Raw genomic sequence first — 15703 nt, 5'->3', positions numbered from 1 at the left:
AAATTGTAATTGCATGCTATGTGAATACAGTGAGTTTGACAAATTTGTCTTCCCATGGGCATGATTACAATAATAACAATGGTTTCAGAGGCTAAAATAATGCAACCTTTTATGGGAAAAGCAGCTGTTCTTATTACTGTTGAATTCTATGTCCTTGAATTATTATTATCCACCTACTATTCACCCATCCTTTCTCTTCTTGCCCTTTCTCCTGCATCTGTTCCACCACGGCATCCCTTCAGTTTGTGGTCTTTTAACTTAATGTGCTTCTCATCCTTTGGGATGGTTTCCCAACAGCTTCTTGACTATGCCCTCACCCATTCTTGTCTCTCATTTTCTCACAGCCTACATACAAATCCATACTGAGGATCTAGCTCTTTTTTTCCAATACATTTATTTTTCTGTTTTGCCTAAAGTACTTGTTTTGCATAACAAGTAATAAAACCTCCTAAATAAATAATAAAGCCTAATGCAGGTATATTGTTATGCAACTATCGTAGCTATTGTCAAAACCCTATTGATCATCTTGCTTAAGGAAAGAATAATTTACATTTTAATGACACAAAATTAGTTGCATTTTCACTTCATCAGACATTTAAAGCAATGTAGGGATATGAACATTATACTTGAACATGCACTGCCTCACTAATTCCTCTAATACTGTGCATGTCCCTAGATGACATACAAAAACACTGGGTGTGAAGTAAATACAAACACAACAGAATAGCTGCTTAAACTAAAGGAAATGCTGCCAGGACAACTGAAATCAACAAATAACTCTACACTGGTCCTAGGGAAATTTAAATTGGAAGTTATAGTATTTCCAGTCATCAGTACTTTGAATTCCAAGAAATATTCCAACAGAAATAGTAGTGGGCATAGAGGGGAACAAGATATCATTAAACAGAATCATAGAACACAATATCCCAAGTTGGAAGGGACCCACACAGGTCATTGAGTCCAACCCCTTGCTCCACATAGAAACACTTAAGTTCAAATGCTCCTTGGGCTGCAACAGGTTGGGGCCCTGCCCACAGCCCTGTGCAGACCGTTCCATGCCCACTATCCTCTTGTGCAGACACTTTCCCTGACCCCCAGCTGCCCCTTCCCTGACACAGCTCTATGCTGTTCCTCAGCTGCTCTTCACATATCTTGCCTTGACCAGTTTTGAAAGGTATTAGATGAAATGACTACGTGTTAACAGATTATCAGATTTGATGGCCCAAGATGTTCTTTCTACAGCCCTATGTTCTTGCATCTCAAATGCATAGGGCCCAAATACACAAAGAAAAGGCTTTATTTTTCTAAGCTAAAAAAATTGGGAAATGCTGTTGGAGGGTAATTTGTACGCACAAAGTTGTTCTTGGCTGAGAGGATTAAAAAAAAATAATTGGCATGGATTGCTTCTGGGTCCAATGGGATTAGATAGCAAACCACGCATCTGCGTACCTGCTCTTCTCATGGGTAATGATGATGTCTTTGACTGCTGGTGACCATTTACCTATTGAATGTACATTAGAGCAGTTAAATGTTTGACAGAAAAAATGTAGGTTCAGGAGCCATTTCAAATTGAACGGCATAAAAAAGCCTATTTTCCTGGAATATGCTCACAGAAATGGAGGTCTTTTGCCAATTGCATTACAATATATGACTTGAACAGGGATGTCAACATGCTCAGGGGAAAGGGATGTTGTATTAAACACACACTGCAGGAAAATTAATATAGAAAATAGCAGAGGGAAAGGGGAGATTAAACTGTATTTTTAATGGATTTCAGAATTTAGCTGTTACACAAAACCATACTTGAATTTAATTCCTCAGATTTGCTTGAACGAAAGTTGGGAAATCATTTGCTGGCAACTCATGTGCTGGCATTGCGTACCTACAGACAATGCTGGCATTACAATGAGAAGTGGGATGTCTGTAATGAAAATCCACCACTCTGTTTTGTGCCAGCTCCCATTTTAAGCAGTGCACAAAGCAAAGCAAAGCACTGGAGGGAGAGACTACATGATCCTAAACAGCAGTACGTGTTACTCCAGACTGCATCTAGTTCTACAGGAGCAGCCAAGGCTCCACATCTCCTCCTAGCTCAACTTCAGCCCGTTCCCATCTGACAGAAATGAAGCTGCAGAACATGACAAACATTAGAGAGGGATTCCAGGGCTCCTCAAAAATAAGGGAAAAAGCAGACAGTATGACTGTTCCGTTTAACAGGACAAAGCCTGTAGACTGTGAAAATTACCAGAATTGACATTCAAAATGATGAGTCAGGTCTCTGAAAAAATAATGAGATGGACTACAAAATGAAAAGCCCTTTAAAAGAGAAATTTCACTGGGATTTATTTTTTTGGCTTTCTGATGTATGAACAGTGTGTGTGCTCTCCTTTCAGGCACAGATCAAGATCCCCAGGAGAGGGGGATGGGAAGGATATAAAGAGATTTTACATTCTCCTGCTTATTTCAGTGCCAGTAGTCTGAATGGCATTTGCTCCTGTGTCATGCAATGCTGTCATGGTTGCTGTGCAACTCCATCTCCCCTGCCAGTTAATGGGGAACTTTGCCTGCTTGTGCTTAGGCAATATTTTTATGTTATTTCAACAGTTGTAAGAATCAAAAATCTAATCTGAAAAAAAAAAAAAAAAAAAAGAAGCAAAGATGTTGTTTGTTACATCTCCTGTCCCACTAACTAAGCTGTGGATGGGTATCACTTGAAAGAATGAAGGGATGAGAATAGAAGCAGAGTTATTTTGATATCTTGCCCACTCATGGCGAGGCTTTTGCTGCTTTTCATGTTTGTGAGGAGCCAATTGTGCTTTTTTTAGGAGACAGGAAAGACTTGTGTCCTGATCTCCATCACTATTTAAATTTCCATCAGTACCTCTGTAATTCTGGAGTCTGACCCCAGTATTTTCTCATTAGGAAAAATGTTATGAGGCCGCTGGTGTTCTATAGCCTGCTCGCAAAATGCCACACTTGCAGGTTTGTTCATGAAAATGTCATTTTCCTTCTTGTCAGACACCTGGTGCTGGGAGATCCAGATTCTCTTGCGGGATCAAGGCCTTCTTGCTGGGGGAGAGCTGTCACTTAGATCAAGCGAGGTTCTGGGGGAGTCACAGCACACCAGCTGTTAGCTGCTTGTAAGCATGAAGTGCGTTGGAGTACAGCTTAATGTCTGCTGTGGATCAGGCAATTGTAGCTCAAGTGAGATATTTTCTTACATTTCTAAAAAAAAATAGAAGTAAATATTGAATTATGTAACATGTAAACCCAGTTCCCCAAGGGCCTAACCCAGTACTGGCAGTTCTTTACTTCAGTTTTGTTTCTGACCATTCACAAGATGTTTATATACATGACATTCTGAAGTGTGGTTGTTTTTTTTCTAGCATTTGGGGGTTATAAAGAAGGAATACCTGTGGCTGAAGCTACAGATATTCAATATTATGGTGATAAGCATTAGTATTCAAAAACTGTTAGATGAAGAAAGAGCTTGGAGATTATGTTGAGAATCAGAGAAAAGATAGGATGAGGGAGAAGGATGAATAGGAATGAAGTGAGCACAGAGTGCTGCTGAACTTTGTTGCAGTTCATGTGAATACCTCTATACACTCTTGGTTGTGTGTATGTGTGTCACCCTCTCTGGCTTTTCCTCAGTTGATGATGACTGGCTACAGTTACTCTTGGTGCATCTGTAGTGTGTATATGCTGAGCTCTGCTGTTGGCCCATGTGAGGACCAGCCTGTTTCTTTCTGTAGAAAATACTGACACTGCAAAACAAAGCATTCAGGTGTTAAAGATCATCAACATGGACATTTCTAATGAATAACATGCTGTCAGGCTATTTAACTTTTCCCACACAATGCACTGTTCTGGCTTCTACAGTAACATAAACCACAGGTTTCAGAACTACAGTTCCCCTGCTTGTATAAGTAGGAAACACAGATCTTTGAACAATGCTGATAAGGTATCTTTCTGAAGTGGATGGAATTGAAAAATACTGATCTGGGGTGGGAAGAGAGAGGCCCACAGTCCAGGTCTGAACAATTTCTCAGGTTATTCTGGTGAAATGCAGAGAAGAGGGGACCTTGAGTAAAATGCTGGGTGAAGTAATACCAGTAGTGCCCTTTGTACCTTGAAGGCATTGTAGGAATCAAGAGATGCTGCTCAGAAGAACAGACCTAGTGTAGGAAATAAACCTCAGGAAGTAGGTCCTTAGAGTATTTGAGTTACAGCCCTGCCTTTGCTACAGTATCATTCCATAACGGTTTCTTTTTTATTATTATTTTGTCACAATGTTGACTAATTTTTCACTTTCTGCTTTCTGGCTCTGCTTTTGGTTTTTGTTCTGTTCAAATTCCAGGGCTCAGTTCTTCCTTGACAGTGAGATGGATGAGGGAAGGCAGGGAGGCACTTGGCTTTGCCTGCAGGGTGTCCTGCTGTCCCTAGCGCTGTGCCTGTTGTGCACAGAGGGATCCTGAGCTGTGCACCCTTCTTCTGGTTCATGTCTACTCTGTTAAGCCCCAGAACTCTCCCCCTGAGCTGCCTGTGTAACCCAAGCCTGAGTAGCATGGGATAGTTACAAAACATGCTGTTTGTACATCTCAACTGCCTTGATAGTGGGGTGCTGAAAAATAATTGTTGTATAACAGTTTCTTCTGATGTATTAATGATTACAGTATTCATCAATGTAATTGCCAGTTAAAATTGCACTTTGTACCAAATCTCCAGGGGCTCCTCTTGAATTTACCAAGTAAGTGTGAGACATTTATATTTTATTTTATTTCATTTTATTTCATTTTTTTAATATTTTCTGTCATTGATGTTGTTATAGGCAGAGTGGGTAGCTGTATCTGCCTAACCATTTCTGATCCTATTTCCCTATTATAGTAAATGTACAAGTAGTGACATGGCAATGGATCTGGTAGAAAAAACTTGCTGATTCATGTTTTTGCTATATAAGGGTCAATTGCTACAAACTGACCCACCACCATGGGCTTCGTTTGAGCTACTGCAGACTCCAGTAGCTGAACATTTAGCTAGTAGTAATCTTGTTGAAAATCGGTAGGTTTACAAACAATGCCAGGCAAAATATGCTGAGTTCAATACTTGTTTTAATCCTGGTAAAAGGGATTACAGAAGCAAAGATGCTATGAGTGACTACTCTGCTGAGTTGAAGAACAAGTTAAAAGAGCATGATCACTTGCACTAGCCTCAACAGTCATAGAATAGAAGTTATTTTCCAATTGTGAGAATCATTTATGCTTTCTGAAAGGCATTGTTGCTTAGGGAGAAAAAGTTGTCAACCGTTGTGTGAAACAGCTTAATGTTCATTTCCTCAGCTCACCTCCAGATGAATAATTGACATATCCATCTAGCCAGTAGGGGAAATAGATCACTTCATCCCCAAGAGGTGTGGAAGCACTTGATAACTCGTGAGTTTCATACTAAGCTAACAAATTAGATACTCCTGCCCATGTATATAGTCAAACCCTCAGATTTCTTGAGGGTTCTGGGGAGGAGAAAGGAATGAAGGGGAGAGGAAACAGAGTGAGTGTACAGTCCAGAACTAATGGTTGGTAAAATCTAAGTGGTGTATAGGTTGTATCTTCTTCAGAAGATGATGATATATTTTGCAGCCTTTTAGAAAAACATTTGCATAAAGACACACTTGAAATGAACTTCAAAAAATCAAACTCATTTTCAGAATAAGAACGAAAATAAGGAAGAAAATTTGGTATGTCAATATTTCAGGGGAAAAAAAAAAAAAAATGCAGAAGCAGTCTATTGTCAGTACTGTGGATTAGCAATTTAAATAGTTCAATCTTTAATCCAGGAAACTAGTAAAATGAGGCCAATTAACATTTGCAGGACACTTAAAATATTTAAAGTAGTAGGGGCATGCTTTCAGAGGCATTCATGTCGCTACTAAATGCATTCTTTACTTCCCTACATGGCTTATATTTTTAATGCTTATGCTACATGCTCTCAAAGGTTAAGTAACAGTTTATTTACTGTGGTGGTGTAGAGAGGACTACTGGGTGACTTTCTTCATTTCAATGCACATTAGTGCCGTTGACAACCAATTTCTGATTTCCTGATATTGACATCCTGCACACTGAAACTTGTGTCAAAAGGACAAGAATGGTACATTCTGTATGTAGATTATGGGTAAGCAAAAACACAGAGGTGATGAATAGGATTTTTGATCAAACTTATTACATTTTGATTATAATTACCTAAATATCATCTTCTTATCATAGTGGTTTGATTGCAGGATGGTAGGACTAATACATACAGTCAGGCCTTCCCAAAAAATTCACATGGTAAAAAAACAAATTGAGTAAGCTGTGTGTGCTGAGAAACACAAATGACTTGAGGAACACAAAATAACTACAGGGGACAAAGTTGAGTGAGATATGTCTCTGTATAAATTACATTTGACTTTGTGACAACACAATTTGCAGGTTAGCAGCTGGCCCATTGGTTCACTGGCATAATTAAAAATGTATTCCCATTGTTCCATGTTAATGCTTCAGTGTACCTTCAAGTGAGAGTTTAGTCCTTGTACTTGATGACAAGTGGACACTGAGGTTTTCCTTAATTTGTTTTCTTTGTGTTGAAGTGTTGAAGGTAATCTGAAATAATATATGTATTCTTTTTATATAACTTAAACCAAACTCTTAAAATATTTCTTTTTTCTGTGCTTTTTACAAAGAAGATAGTTATTTGTAATTCTGTTGGCCCAATATCTTGTTTATTAAAAACATTTTCTTCTCCCCATGGTAACAAGAAAAAAACAGTGGAAAAGGAGCCTTGAAACACAGATTTCAGTCAAACGTAGAAAAAGAAACTAAATCAAAAATAATGAGAGGGAAAAAAAAAAAAAAAGAAAGAAACAACAAGCATATTCATGTCTAAGTGAAATTATGCCATATCTGGGACAAAACAGCTGAGAAATTAAGAGAAATTTAGTTTGTTCCTTTAGGCTTGTTTTCTTGTTCCCGCACTCTTTATCTCTTAATGCAATGTGATTCTGGCTTTTTCTGTATTGTTGTTGTTGTTTTCTTTTAATGGATAAGAATGAAGGGTTGGAAATGGCTCTCCTATACAAAAAGGCACTCCCTGTTGAAGAAACCCCTTGATTTTTATGTTTTTTTATTTTTTCCTTTGCTGTTCCAAAATAAAACCCAAAAATGCATGTCACATAATCAGTCATTTTAGGTTTTGCATTATTTAGCTTCCCTGTTATATGTATAACATTCACTGGTACATTAATGGGGAGCATCTCTTTTTTATCTTACTGTTCTTGCCTCTGCCTCTGTTCTGTCCAGCCTGTGCAGCCAGTGAGAGCCTGCTTTTCTTTACACATTCTACCTTCACAGGCTTTTATGTCCGTAAAATCTAAGAGGGGATGAGGTGTCCACCTTCCGAGGCTCTAAGATTTGGCCTTGATCCTTCAAAGTATAAATATGAGGCTTTGATTAAAATCTGTATATTTCTAACAAGTGCTTTTTTTTCCCTTTCCCCTCCCGTCCCCCGCTCCTCCTTCTTCCCCCTCCAATTTTAGGCTTACTTTAACCTTATCATGTCCCATGGACTTGAAGAATTTTCCTATGGATGTACAGACATGCACAATGCAACTAGAGAGCTGTGAGTGTCCAATTTCTTTGCCTAGTAAAAACAAACAAACAAGTTTTATCATAATTTTGGTGGTTTGATTGTATTTATGTTGCTATATTTGTGTGGTCAGAATCAATATTCCTCTTTTGTAAGGAATGTCCTGGAGGAAAAGTGCTTTAACTAAAGCGTTGTTCCCTACTCTATGCTGTTCCAGCTCCTTTCTTTATTCTCCCACCTATCCCATCAGGGCTGTGTCACTTCCAGGAATAGCCACAGTAATGCCATACCTGAGAAAACAAATCTCAAGAAAATAAGAACAAGTAGGTCACAGCCTGGGATGAGTTATGTCTTATCAAATCGAGTCACAGTCTTTTGAACAATGTGAGCCATGTACTTCATGAAGCAGAGATCTGTGATTTCATGGAGTCGTGGAATGATTGGAAGGGATCTCTGAGTTCATCTTGTGCATCCCAGAGCACAGTGCCAGGCCCATGCCCCGATGGCTTTTGGAATGCTCCAAGGAGGAGACTCCACAGACTCTCTGGGAAGCCTGTGTCAGTCCTCCATCATCTGCGCAACACAGAAGTGCTGCCTGGTGTTCAGAGGAACCTCATGCATCCCAGCATATACGCACTGCTTCTTGTCCTTTGAATGGACTTAGTATGAGCCAATATGTGTTAAGCCACCTTGTTTTTGGTTTTTTTTTTGTTTTTGTTTTTTTGTTGTTGGTTTTTTTTTGTTTTTTGTTTTTTTTTTTAATTTTATTTTGGTTTTGCTTTGTTTTGTGGGGAAGAAATAGTGGGTTTATCTATACAAGTATGAGCTGCTGGTTACTACTTGTCTTTGAGGCTGGAGATTGGACACAGTTTATTTAGTTTCCTGATAGCTGTGTGGCCACTGAAGTTGAAAAGAGACTTCAGAGTGCCCAGGCCTATGAACACCTCTCTGGTATGTCAAAAGTTTACAAAAGCTGAAGACTCACTATCATATATTCTAGAAATCCTGGTTTTGTTCTGCCCAACAACTACCTAATCAGTAAGCAAAATCCTGGCAGATACATAGACATAGAAAAATGCCAACTCATTTGTAAGTCGTATCTTTCATGGGCCATAAAAATTACTCTTAGTGGCAAACCAAGACAATATTTCAGAAGTAATTATGTTACTTATTTGTTGCTCTTAACATAGAAGAAATGCAATATTAATAACAAGCAACTAATTGCAATTGTGCTGTAATTAATTAGATGGCTTAAAATTATAGCTTACATTTACTGGAACAATTGATGTATTTCTAAGCCATAGTAATACTTGCTTTCAAGTATTTCAGTTAGTTACTATGTAATGAACTCTGATTTCTTTGTTGTAGTTGGCTACACTATGAATGATCTAATATTTGAGTGGCAGAAAAAAGGAGCTGTACAAGTTGCTGATGGGCTGACATTGCCACAGTTTATTTTGAAAGAAGATAAAGAACTTGGTTATTGCACAAAACATTACAACACTGGTGAGCATTACTCTGTTGTTTTGGTTTGGTTTGTTTTCTTTTTTCCTGTGAAATGGGAAAAGATGGGTAAAATTAAGCAACAACAGAAAAGAATAACTATTTTTAAATTAAAATTGGATTCAGCCACAAACATTTTAAATCTGAAAAATGTATCATTTTATTTTTGTTTGCTTGAATCATTTTTTTTTTTTTTCCCCCAAATTTCCTTAAACATTATTAGGGATACTCTAATACACATGCCCTAATATTCTAAACTTTTTGAAATCATTTCAGTTTTAAAATCTTAACAAATGTAAAAATCTCTTCAAACTAATTTCCTCAAAATGAAGCTTTTATAACAAACTGAATGTTTTCTTTAATACTGATAAATCAGTTTTAAAGTACTGATTTTTAAGCTTGATTTATTTCTTCACTACATCAAAATATCAGTGACAAAAAATATCAACTTCTCACCAACTTTTGTATGAAGTCTAATTTAAGAGATGTAGTAATTGAAATGGCAATGCTGTCACTGCTGATCTGAATAGAATGTAAACATAAAATGTTGGAAAACTGTTTAGTAATCTTGTCCTTTTCCTAGTTTACCTTTTTAAAAGTTTCAAATGTGTTTTCTGTCTTTAGCTATACAAGCAGGGAGAGGTCCATTAAAATTTGGATTTATCTGCTTGGAGTCTAATTAATAAGAACAGACTTCAAAGAACAGTTTGCTGGATGCTTCCTGGGATTAGATATAATCCCTGTCATCTAAAATAGGTGTTTTTTGTTTTGTTTTGTTTTGTTTTGTTTTGTTTTGTTTTGTTTTTCTTCATTATTTCAGCATAAGGGACAATCTGCTTATATCAAAGACATTTGTTTTACTCTGTGAAATAAAACAGCATGAGATGTTCTTTCCCTGTCAAAAATAAAGTTACATTCCTTTCTTATGAAAAGAAAATTACTGTCTTTAGTTTTGATAAATGCAACTTCTCATTTTGAGGCCCAAAGTGCCAAGGAAGGATTTTATTAAATTCTATAGTCCAAAATAAATGGAAATCAGGACACAAGTAAATGATGTGATCAGAATGAAAAGGAGTTAAATCTATTGTAAGACATTAAGAATAATTTTTTACAATTCATCAAATTATGTTTATTTTGTCTAATGCAATTAAAAGAGCAAAATTCTGTTGTATTTTAACATTAAACTTTGTATAACAAAATCTTATTAAATTTTAAGAACAAAAAAGCCCACAATACTATATTTTCTAGAGGTGAAACAACTGTACAATTATTTGTTTTCTCAGTTAATGTAAAGAGTTGAGTACAGTCTGTTTCATAGACTCCATGTTCCTCCCACTCTTGAGTTCAACAAGTGGCTGACTCAGTGGCTTTAGGTTATGAAACAGGCTTCACATGTAGTTTATGTTCAGAAAGCAAGATAAAACTGTGCAAAAAACATTTATGAAAGTAATTTCATGTTCTAGGAAAGTTTACATGCATTGAAGTCCGATTTCACCTGGAGCGGCAGATGGGTTACTATTTCATCCAGATGTACATCCCCAGCCTGCTCATCGTCATTCTCTCCTGGGTCTCCTTCTGGATCAACATGGATGCAGCTCCAGCAAGAGTTGCACTGGGTATCACTACAGTTTTGACAATGACCACTCAAAGTTCAGGATCAAGAGCTTCCCTTCCAAAAGTAAGGAAATTATTTTGTATCACTGGATTACTATTACCAAGAAAAATTATAGTATTTTTGAAGTTTCTTGATGATCTTTGTAAGAATGTCTCTAATAACTGAGAAAGTGATATCAATGTGATGCCAACTGTTGCAGTACCATTGCATTTGGATCAGAGTTTTCTGCTGGTTTATGGGATTGCCAGAGGGCTCAAAGCTATAGATTTTTTAGTGAGCTACAGCTAGCTTTGTCACTTAGGCATCAGCATGCAGAATGGACTTTCTGAATTATCTAGGTACTTGTCTGGATTTCTGAAACCAGTTTCCTGAAAACTGGACATATTTTATCTGGTTTGGGACTTTATGAACTCTGTCTAGTCATTCTTGGATTGTTAGACTCCCAGATATGATGACATAGCTAGTTATGACTCTCAATCAGATGGATATATAAACGTACATATATATATAAATACATATACACACACACACACACACACACACATATATATAAATACATATATGCGACATATGTACACCTAAAAGATATCAAGATATCTCTGGAGAATATTTTCAGAGAAGTCCTGATGTCTTTCTCTGCTTCATCATAGGATCAATCCATGTTCTTATTCAAGTGATGCCTGTATGTCCTTCATCCAACCTACACACAAAAATATCCTCTCACTTGAATTTTGTGGTCTTCTTAATCCAGAGCAGCTGCTGCAGATGAGAATACAGATTACAGAATATATTATTTGATTAGACAACATAGCAACACTTTTCAGCATGGGGGCAACTTTAATACTTTTGTTAATAGCATTTCCAGCAGTATTTGTATTGCATACTCAGGTTTTGTGCAGTTTTCTGGAAGAGAACTCAGAGGTAGATCAGCGAACAATGGTCTGTGAAGTCATGAGATATGATCCCGGTAGAATCCTCTTTTCAGCTGCCCAGAATCATAAGGACTGGGATCATGAATGTATGCTAACAGTAATGAAAACACAAATGTTGAATGTTTGTATAGCATATGATCCATTCCAAAAGGCATGCTGTGTTTTGTTCTGCTTTACCCTCAGTATCATATTCAGTCTCATTCCAAGTACTGTAATTTGTTAAAATTGAGCACATATAGACCAACTTTTAAAACCGCACAGATTGTGTTACTCTTCTGTTGGTATTGAGAAAGTATCACTTAAAAATCTGGTGACTACAACAGTTGGTTCAGCTTCACTTGTTCACTTGGAGCTATGTATAATTTTCCATGAAAACTAAAAATATTTTATATATTAACACAGAATTTCAAATTGATGCTTTCTTAACATTTGTTCAGTCAATATTACCAAACGAACACTCTGGGAAGAAAGTCAACACAGAGATAATCTTGGCAAGAACCATGCAGGATCTGTAGACAGCAAGCTCACAGTCACAGAAAACTTTGTCTAGATGGTGCGACTTGATTCCATGCTGATATATTCCAGCTTTCTTCCAAATTAACTGATTTGAGAATTAGTGGTGGTACAGTTGCTGTGGTGGAGCTTTCCACCCACATTTCTAGCAGAGCAAACATACCCTACCAAGAAGCTCTTCAGTGATAGCGCATCCATAAAGATAATGCTTTAGTAAGACTTCATCGTATGCCTTTGACCCAGATGAAATATTTCTCCTGTCTGAATTCTGTCTTGTTTGAGATGAGAAGCATTTGCTGGTTAAGTTTCTGGGCTTCTGTTGACTAGAAGAAATGTGAAGATCCAAAATATGTAGACTGTAGCAGTTTGATTATTGGAGAGGTTCACCTCTAGCTTCAAAAGTGGTTTTATCTCATCTGTCAAAGGTGACGTTCTGACCCTATACCATCCTTCCTATCCTCTCCTAGTTTTCTCTGCTGTCCCTTTGTCAGAAGACATGAACCCCACTAGAGTGGCCAGCACATTTATTTCAGCGAGGCTGCACATCATTGTTGCATTTCCATTCTGTGAATTCAGCCAAGCTGTGTCTGAAGAATCTTGGGACTGACATGAACCAGTATGCTCCAAAACAGTACACCCATGTTTGCATACAGGTCTCTGTCAGCAGTATCTGATTCCTTACAAAAAAGAAGGAGAAAGTTTTTCTTGCTGTTGCTGTTGCAAGAACACAGAAATTTTAAAACCCTATCTGTAGCTTAGTATAAAAATAGTATTTCTTAGTAAAATCTGTACAGCTAAAATGCATTTAGAAATAAAAATATGAAAATAATTGCTTCAAATCAGTGTTGAATCTGAAGTACCCAAATGGCTCTTTAAAAGCAATGTTTATCTAAGTCCTGTCTACATATTGCCAAGACACAGGAAGTTAGGCTGTCAATAAAACATTCATTTTAAAATTGCTCCAAGCGTGAATATATAAGAGAATCAGACATGACAGGATGGTTATTGTTTGAAAGAGCACTGAGAAAAAAAAGATGCAACTGTGCTTTGTGAGAACAGCCTATATTTGAGTACCAGAGTTGTGTTCTTCCCTATCCTACTTTGTGTCCTATTCTTATTAACACACAATTAACACGTATTTATAGAACTTAAATTTACCTTTAATTTACTCACTTGCTCATGCCAAGCAGGAAAATTAAGGATATTCTTTCTTCTTTCTTCTTAACTGTTTTATTAGAACTTTACCAAAATTAAATAAGCAAATAAGTAAAACAAAAGCAAAGCATCAACATCTACCAATTTTATGAGTAATTCCTTTAAAAAAAAAAAAAAAAAAAAAAAAAGCAATGAAGAATTGAGCTGAGAAGAATCCTAGTTGGGTTTTTTTTGATCAGTTTCCGTGTTACTATTTAAATTATGCAAGTGGTACATTTTAGAAGTAATTACATACTGTTCTCAACCTCAACATGACATGACATGATAAAGTTCTATTTTGCTTGAAATCATTCTTTTCCATATTAAAAACCAATATTCATTTTGATACACAGCTGATCATAGTGTGAGGTCACAGCAGCACAGGCAATAGGCTTCCAGATATTGAAAATTAAACATAAGTTTAAGACTTCTGAAAAGAAAAGGAAAGAAACTAAAAGAAACTGAGAGAAAAAAAATACAAGAGTGGCTCCAAAAGTAACGCCTCCTGCTTTACTACGTTGACCCCTGATGTCAGAGGGAGATACTGGTGGTATGACAGCAGAGGCTGAGCTTTCCCAACAATATCCCATTACATGTAATTGGCACATGACAGATGGCAGCAATCTTAAGAAATGGCACCTGGCATGGAGGCAAAAGTGTGTCACTGAATTCTTGAAAAAATGGTACCCGCTGACATTCACTGAAACTTGCTGAACATTCCTGGAGACCAATTGCTGAATGTGAGAACACTGAGGAGTGGGTGGTGCCTTTCAGCAGTGGTGACCATGACAGTGGGTCACCTCCAATGGTGCAGATTGTTACAGGTGTGGCACGCTGGCTCTTGTTCTTCACTGGTGAAAACACGTAGTTCATGATGGTGACTGCGTTAAAAAATAGTGTTTTGTATCTGAAAATTTTCTCTATCAAATTGTGTTATGGTGCTCTTTTTAGCTGTTGTACTTTTCATGGAAATAAATAGGAGGCATTGCTATCAGAGAAACTCACGTAACTCCAGCTGGTGTTTGTGTTTGCTGCACTTCAGAGAAAAATCTAGATAGCTTCTTTCAAATGAAATGTGATTATATTTCTCTGATAAATTTTCATAGTCCTTCTGTGGAGTTATTATCTTCATAGTATTTGTAATTCTGCCTACAAATACAGGGTCAAATTCTGATAACAACAAAACACTAGCAAAGAAATCAATATGCTGGGATTTATTTATTTATCTATTAATTTATTTATTTATTTATTTTCATGTATTTTTCTACAAAGTTTATTTCTTTCTTACAAAAGACAGAAATAAATCATGCAAGAGTTTAGAGCCCTGACAAACTACTAATGTGGGAGGAAAGAGCTGCAGTGCACGTTCCAGAAAACATAAAAGTTCTTGTCTACTCTTTATAATAAAGTGAACAATATCAAATTCTGCTTTCTTCATGGGGATAAAATATTGATCTTCTGTACAAAGAGTAGCTGCAAAGAATTATTCACCATGGTCTCAACCTCTTTTATAGCAACTAAGTTATTGTGTGTTTGTTACAGAAAACTAGTGAGTGGTTGCATGGCCAGTTACCATCAGCAACATCATATTAAGGAGTGATAAGAAACTAATTTAGAAAGCTGGGGTGGCTCCTTTCCTCCAATTGGTCAGCACAGTGCTCAGACAACCAGGAACATTGATCCAAAGTGGCATGGTTCCTCTGGCCAATTCTCCATCCTCCAGATTCACATTTATAAACCTTACCCACATCTGATAGTCTGTGTCTGTATTCCTCTGTTCATGCCATCATTTTCCACACAGAAATTTGGCCTTTGCTGATTGATCAAATACTATGTTTTCTGGGAGTATTTGACCCACTGTAGAAACATGGCAGCTTGTATTTTTCGAAGCATGATCTGGAGAACTTCTGGGAATCACAACAGAGATTTATAATATGCCCTTGCATTATTTATTTTTTTAAATAGTCTCAGTAGCATATAAACTCTCAGAGAAAAGAGCATATTTGTAAAGTAAGCATAAAATTGGTGAGAAATATGATAAAGTTTTTTTGTTTGTTTTTGTTTTTGTTTTTTTCAGAGCATTGGATAACTGTTCTCTTCCTATTCAATTTATTTTTAAACAGTTTCTCTTTTGTCAAGTCAAGAGAATCAAGAGTTTTAAAGAATTTCTTTTAAAAAAAAGAATAAGTTTTCCGCTATGCCAGTAATTGGGTATTTTTCAAATTGCTTTTTTCTTAAAACACATGCGTAAACCAAACAGTAGCAGCTACAGTACAAGAAAGTGAATTACTTTTTATACCATAAAGCAAAACATTTGAGGATACTTTAA

At 36.8% G+C, this 15703-nt stretch overlaps 1 protein-coding gene across 5 annotated transcripts in view; it reads left to right on the top strand.

Moving 5' to 3' along the window:
- The window catches only part of GLRA2 (glycine receptor alpha 2), a 121241-nt gene that overhangs the window by 32006 nt on the left and 73532 nt on the right, over positions 1–15703 (top strand). For 4 of the 5 annotated variants that reach the window (XM_015886733.2, XM_015886723.2, XM_015886750.2 and 1 more), the window contains 3 exons: positions 7568–7650; positions 8986–9123; positions 10584–10798. In XM_015886733.2, coding sequence (XP_015742219.1) covers positions 7568–7650; positions 8986–9123; positions 10584–10798 — 436 coding nt within the window. The remainder of the gene's footprint in view (positions 1–7567; positions 7651–8985; positions 9124–10583; positions 10799–15703) is intronic. The other variant, XM_015886741.2, reaches the window with a different exon arrangement.

This window comes from Coturnix japonica, chromosome 1 (genome assembly GCF_001577835.2).
Source record: "Coturnix japonica isolate 7356 chromosome 1, Coturnix japonica 2.1, whole genome shotgun sequence".
Lineage (NCBI taxonomy): Eukaryota > Metazoa > Chordata > Aves > Galliformes > Phasianidae > Coturnix > Coturnix japonica.
The sequence above is the reverse complement of the archived record's forward strand: the minus strand, read 5'-3'. Positions and strand labels throughout refer to the sequence as shown.